Genomic DNA, 6,747 nt, shown 5'->3' on the forward strand with positions numbered 1-6,747 from the left:
GCTCTCGCTGACCTCACAGATCTAGGAAGTACCGGTGCCATCAAAAACCCACTGGTGGTGAAGTCTTTAGAGAGCAAGCTTCCTGAGATTTTGAAGAAGGACTGGCTGACGCTCATGGTGGACCGTAGCAATGGTGTAACTGAAGATAACCACTTTGATGCGCTATTAGCTTTTCTGAAGAAGCAAGAGGAGATCTTCGAAAGGCTAGAGCACCTACAAATCACAGACAAGCCAGAGAGGTCAGACAAGGCAGAAAGGAACTTTAACAGGAAATATGCCTCAACTAAAGCCACAAAGAAAGAGGATGCTGAAGAGGGATGCATTGTCTGTGGAGATGAGAAACATAAGGACAAGATTTTCTTCTGCAAGAAGTTCAGAGGTCTGAAGCTGTCAGAAAAGGAAGCTGCTGTGAAAAGGATTGGTGCATGCAGGGAGTGCTTAGGGTGTCATAAGTATGATGACGGCTGCAGAGACACTTACCTGTGCAGGAATGTAGACTGCAAAAAGAGAGGCTCCTCAGATCACCACTTCTTTCTCTGTCCAAGAGGGAACACCAAGAGGCGTGAACTTGAGAAACCTCAGACAGATGACAGAGACAAAAAGAGCTTAACTGAGGAACAGAAGAGATTCTTGGGAGAACTTACCCCAGAGCTAGCTGAGAAGTGCAGGAAGGCCTTCACCAATAATTCGTCGAAGGTCAGCAGTCCTGCTGAGCACCAGGTGAGCCTCCTCGAAGAAAGTGGATTAAGAGAACTTCCCGTCATTATGATGTTAATGGAAGTGACCGCTAATGCAGGTGAAAAAATCGGAGCCCTTGTGGATCTGGCTTCGGACACCAATTACATCACTCACAAAGCAGCCAACAGATTGAATCTTAGGAGTGAGAAGATCACACTTGTTGTGCATGGAGTGGGTGGAATGGCTACCAAAGTAGCCACAAGAAGATATCTCCTCAGGGTTCGAATCAAGACCTCCAAGGGAACTGAGAGGGCCCATGAGCTAGTCTGTTATGGGCTGAAAGAGATCGCCAAAGTTCACCAAGCTGTCAGGGCTGAAGAGCTGAGGAGATTCTTTCCAGAAGTTGAACTTGAGGAGCTGAGGAGACCTGAGCAGATTGAGTTGCTCATTAGTCACAGAGAAGGGAGACTCGCCCCACAAAGGGTGAAAGTTGTGGGAGACCTCGTCTTGTGGGAGAGCCCTCTCGGAAAGACGGTGGGCGGAGCACACCCTGATCTGTTTGAGCAGGTGAACATGGCGGCACATGAGTCGAAGACGCACTTTGCTCGTTCTATGAGGACAGCTGCTATCAAATATGAGGAGATCCCTGCTGAGGCCCCTTTCATGACCAAGACAGTTCACATGCAAGACACCATCGTTGAAGCTAGGCATACAGCTGCAACTCACCGTGACTTCCTTGAGTGGTGGAGATGGGATAGTATCGGTGCAGCCTGCGAGCCGAAGTGTGGTGGATGTCGTTGTGGGAGCTGCCAGCCTGGTGGAAAGGAGATGACCTTAGCAGAGGAAAGAGAGTTTGAAGTAATAAAAGATGGCCTTACCTACGTCATGGAGGATGAACACAGCAAGTCTCCACACTGGGATGCAAGGTATCCTTGGATAATGGATCCTGCTTGCCTTCCCAATAACCGAAGTGGAGTGGAGGCCACCTTTTTAAGGACTGAGAAAAGGCTCAGGAAGGAACCAGAGTGGTTTGCTGCTTACACTGCCCAAGTCCATGAGATGGTTGGGCGCGGAGCTGCAAAGAGACTCACAAAGAAGATGGCTGAAGACTGGAGGGGACCAGTTTGGTATGTGAGTCATCTGGTAGCACCAAATCCCCACTCAGTCACTACTCCAGTGCGCCTTGTGTGGAACAGCAGTCAAAGATTCAGAGGAGTGAGCATGAACGACCTCCTGCTCAAAGGGCCAGATGTCTTGAACCCCATCAGGGCCGTCCTGCTTAGGTTTAGGAAAGGAGTGCATGCAGCCTTAGGAGACATCAGGAAGATGTATAACTCTGTGTGGCTGGAGGAACGCGAGATGCATCTTCACAGATTCCTTTGGAGAGACCAGCAAGACGAAGAGATGGGGGAGTATGTCATCACAAGGGTGAATATAGGTGACAGGCCCGCTGGATGCATAGCACAGCTGGCTATGCGAGAAACTGCAAGGCTCACCAGGTTTTCTCACCTGGAGGAGGCGCGAAGGGTACTGGAGGAAGACAGCTACATGGATGATGTCCTGACATCTCACAATGATGCGCACAGACTGAGCGAAGTGACCAAGGAGATCGAGGAAATTCTGCAAGCAGGTGGATTTTCTTTGAAGCCATGGGTCCAGTCTATGCAAAGTGGGAGGCAAGAAAGGGGAGTAGCAGACCCCACAACGAGGACGCCCCCTGAGACGCACAAAACATTTGTCCTGCCAAATCAGTTGAGAGACGAGGACAATAAGGCGTTAGGTATTGGATATGTAGTAGAGGAAGACAAACTCTACCTGATGGCATCGATCAACTTCTCCAGAAGGAGAGGAAAGATGAGAACAGGCCAAGACCTATTGATGGAGGAGGTGAGATCAAATACACCTGATCCTCTCACCAGAAGACTACTGCTGAGTCAGGTTGCTGGGCTCTATGACCCTATAGAGCTCCTGCAGATGATGTCATATATGCTGGTCACGTGACGAGATACGACAGGGGCAGCCATTTTGGCAGTCATCGCGGCAGTAAATTGACAGGCACTGGCAGACTGTCAAGGATGGTGGATAACTGCTGTGCACCAGGTTGCACAAATAGGCGTGGGAAAAAGAAAGGTGTATCGTATTATCGCATTCCTAAAGACGCGGAGAGGAGGGAGAAGTGGATTGGAGCGATTAAAAGAGCCAGGAGCCTTCAGAAAAAGACTGAAAGATGGGACCCCCCGGCCGTTGGCTTTCGCTTATGCAGTGATCACTTCATATCAGGTGGGTGAAGGAATACAGTACAATGCTACAAAAAGTTTCTGGTCAGTTTAATTAAATTTAATTAGTTTAATTTAAGAAGTAGCACCCAGTTATTATAGCTAACGGACACTGTGATGTCCCTTTTTAACTCAACAAGTGTGGCTCTGGCGCAGCCTAGCCAGTTAGCAAGTTAGCTTGTAGCAAGCTAGTGGTAAACAAACCCGTGTTGAAATATTCCTTCTTATTTTGTAGGGAGAAAGAGTGATAATCCGTTGAGTCCGGATTTTATCCCCTCAATTTTCGATTACCTTCCATCTCCAGAGAAGAGGAGACATAAAACGAGACTGGAGGTTTTTAACAGAAGGCAGAAGGCTAAACTGCACAAAGTAGAGCAGGCAAAGATATCTGCAGAAGCCATCCGTCAAAGGTGGGTAGATCAAACTCCTGTCTGATTACATGTTGGGTCTACTTGTGATCGGTGTGTTATTCAGATTATTTTATTTCAAATAGTTAACTGCCGTGATATGGTTATAAACAATAACGTCACACCAGTCATTTAATGAAGGCTAATATCATATGATTTCCATTAAACATGTCAAACTGTAAACATGTAAACATGTCAAACTGCCATCAGTATTGTATGCATGAAAGCTTATTTTGCTGCTTCTGTGTTTTCATCAGGACATCAACTGATGCAGCCCCAGAAGACCATATCACAGAGCCTTTGAAGGAGCCCCCCATCACAGATCCGTTGGAAGACTCAGCCGATGATCCTGTCCAGCCTGAACCAGTAACACCACCATGCACCTCTGAAACCTGCTGTACCCGCATCCAGAGTCTTGAGCAAGAATGCCAAGCTCTAAGGGCTGAAAATGTGTTGTTAAGGGAAAAGATTAATAGGAAGACCCTGACAGAGATTAGTTTAAATAACAATGATAAAAAGGTGAATGTCCTCACTGGGCTGGCAACCTATGCATGTCTCATGACCATTTTTCAATATCTGGCTCCATTTCTCAAAGTTAAATCATCAATAACATGTTTTCAACAATACATGTTGACTTTGATGAAGCTTCGAATGAACTTAACATTTGACTTTTTGGGTTTTTATTTTGGCATCGACCCAACTACTGTCTCCAGGCACTTCAAAAACTGTGTTAATTTGATGTATTGTAGACTGGTGCCAAGCCTAGTGGTGTGGCCTGAAAGAGAATCTTTAAGAACATCTCTTCCATATGTATTTAGAAATGGTGACTACGAGAAGACTGTTTGTATCATTGATTGCTTTGAAATATTTCTAGAGAACTGACAGGACTGCAGGTCTGCAGGACTTCCCATCTTGAGTCCGGCACTGTGAGAGATTTTGGTAGAACTGTGTTTGCTCAGCAGCAGTCAGGGGTGGGAAAGATGGGGGCGCAGAGGTACCCTTGGTGGAATTCCCCTTTTTATTTTGTTGAGTATGGTTGAATATGATGTCCTTGCCCTGCAGGTACTCCACATTCTTCGCAGCATCCTCACTGGGAGAGGCCCACTTGCATTTTTTGGATGTGCAGCTGATCTCCTCGTGCCTTGCGTTGTTTTTTCCCCACAGACTGAAGAGAACAGCTGACACATGAGAGCAGCTCTCCCCGAGTCCCGCTGTGCAGTTGCAGTGGGCTCCCAGCACAACACCGTCGTTCCTCACCACCACCCATGGCTTTAGTTGACTTTCATTAAGCCTTTGGGAGTGATTAACCTATATGAAATTCCAAAACAGATAAATAAAGGTAAAAAACGCCAGCCACTTTGGTTGAGTACGATCAAAAATACAAACTAGCAAGTTACAGATGCACTGCAGTAGCTATCCAAGCTAAAAAACATGCTAACGTGACACTTCCGTAGCTAGCCAAGCTAATAAACAAACAATGCTAACGTGACACTGCCTATCAAACTGGAATAATTTAATACTTACCCTTGCAGTGATGATGCCGAAGTTTTTGGATGTAAGACTCCACAGTTGAATGTTGTTTACGAAGCCGGACTGACACCATTTGTAAGCCTCCAAGCTTTTGTACGCTCTGAGGGAGTCTCCTGAGTACACTGATGGAAAGCTTACAAGATAGCTGTGGATGTCTGCGTAGCGCAAGTCGGGTACATCGTCTTCAGAGCAGGAGGTTATGCTCTTGAAAAGCACACCGGGTGAATTATATGGGTCGCTTATATTTAATCTCTCTAATTTTGTACTATAAAGCCGAATTTCACTTGAATTAAAATGAGAAGTATACTCGCTCGGTAAGAAAACACTGGCACCGGTGGTCATGTTGACTGCCAAAATGGTGGCTCCCAACCAAAAGTCACGTGACCGCAGGAGCTCTATAGGACTCGTCACACCACTGAAGCAGAAAGGTGCCATACTCGTTAGGAAAGCTTTTCAGGAGACAGCAAGTGGAAATCTGGCCCAAAACACCTGGGACAAGCCACTCTCCGAGGGCCTCAGGGAGGAGGCCATCAAGCTGTTTGAGGAGTATGCACAGCTGGGACAAGTGAAGTTCCAAAGAAGCCTTACACCACGAGGCTGGAAGGGAAAACCGTGGGCTATCACTTTCTCAGATGGCAGTGACAAGTCCTACGGAGCTGTTCTATACCTTAGATGGGAAACGGACGAAGGTATAGACATCAGACTTCTGGAATCCAAAGCCAAGCTGACGCCACTGGACCAAAAAGGAGATGCAGTCAAAGCTGAGGTCTGTGGCGCTGTGTTTGCAGCTAGGCTGAGAAAGTATGTGGAAAGGCATGGCCGGATGGAGATAGAGCGCTGGTTTCATCTAGTTGATAGCCAGACAGTATTGGGAGCCATTCACCGAGACAGCTATGGCTACCAGACATTCTTTGCTAACAGGATAGGCGAAATCCAAAAGTCTGCATCAGTTGAAGACTGGTGGTGGATCCCAGGGACCCTCAATATAGCTGACACCATTACGAGGGGGGCTGCGCTGAAGGATCTGCAAGAGACATGGCAAAGTGGACCAGAGTTTTTGAGGAGGCCATTAGAAGAATGGCCAATAAAGTCAGCTGAGGAAGTGGTCATTGACGCCAGGGACAGCATCAGTAAGCTGCAGAGGAAGGCCTTTTCAGCAGTGATGACAAGGGGTCAAGTGAAGAGATGCCGAGGGGTCACCACTCAGGACCAAACCGAAGCTGAAGATTCGGTTGAAGAAAATGACGTTAACCCAACCCACCTGATTGTCTGCCCTGATGCATCGGAAACCGATCCAGAAATGAGACGGGGTGAAGTTGCGCTGAGAGTAACACTTTCCAACTCAGCCATCAAAAATCTTTTGGAGGTGAAGAGGTTTAGTTGCATGTCCAGGCTGGTGAATGTCGTTGCTTGGGTGAGACGGGCTGCTGACAGATGGCTGGGCCTCAAAGACCAAACCACAAAGAAATTAAAGTCTTTAAAAAAAAAAATCTAAAGCTTTTGTGCTCAATGTTGAAGACTGTGAGCATGCCTTCAGAGCTCTCTGCTTGGCAGCTCAAGAAGGCATTACATTTCCCGACACTACCCTAAACAGGCTTGTGGTGATTAAGGACAAAGATGGACTCATTCTCTGCGGCGGCAGAATTCAGGTCTTCAGAGATGATAAATCTTTAGTGCCCATCCTCCCTCAAGATGCGTGGATTTCTACATTGCTTGCACGAGAAGCCCACAATGCCAATCATGAGGGTATAGCAGGAACACTGTTGAGGATGAGAAGGAAAGCCTGGGTGGTTAGGGGAAGAAGGATAGTCAAAAAAGTAGTGGACAATTGCGTAACCTGCAGGAGAGTGAAAGCA

General features: G+C 47.0%; 1 protein-coding gene across 1 annotated transcript; it reads left to right on the forward strand.

Annotated features, from left to right (window-relative positions):
* Positions 1 to 2,662: 2,662 nt before the first annotated feature.
* On the forward strand, positions 2,663 to 5,281 carry LOC134871558 (uncharacterized). The gene is made up of 3 exons (XM_063894289.1): positions 2,663 to 2,958; positions 3,190 to 3,364; positions 3,619 to 5,281. The coding sequence occupies exons 1-3, from the start codon at positions 2,754 to 2,756 to the stop codon at positions 4,241 to 4,243; spliced, it is 1,005 nt and encodes a 334-aa protein (XP_063750359.1). The 5' UTR covers positions 2,663 to 2,753; the 3' UTR covers positions 4,244 to 5,281.
* The last annotated feature ends 1,466 nt before the right edge of the window (positions 5,282 to 6,747 follow it).

This window comes from Eleginops maclovinus, chromosome 11 (assembly GCF_036324505.1).
Source record: "Eleginops maclovinus isolate JMC-PN-2008 ecotype Puerto Natales chromosome 11, JC_Emac_rtc_rv5, whole genome shotgun sequence".
NCBI lineage: Eukaryota > Metazoa > Chordata > Actinopteri > Perciformes > Eleginopidae > Eleginops > Eleginops maclovinus.

What these genes read in the sequence shown, in the direction of transcription:
- LOC134871558 (XM_063894289.1), top strand. Translation starts at nt 2,754, where the DNA reads ATGGTGGATAACTGCTGTGCACCAGGTTGCACAAATAGGCGTGGGAAA. An exon ending in CAGTGATCACTTCATATCAG is followed by an intron (nt 2,959 to 3,189) that starts GTGGGTGAAGGA and finishes CTTATTTTGTAG; the next exon opens with GGAGAAAGAGTGATAATCCG. An exon ending in GCAGAAGCCATCCGTCAAAG is followed by an intron (nt 3,365 to 3,618) that starts GTGGGTAGATCA and finishes TGTTTTCATCAG; the next exon opens with GACATCAACTGATGCAGCCC.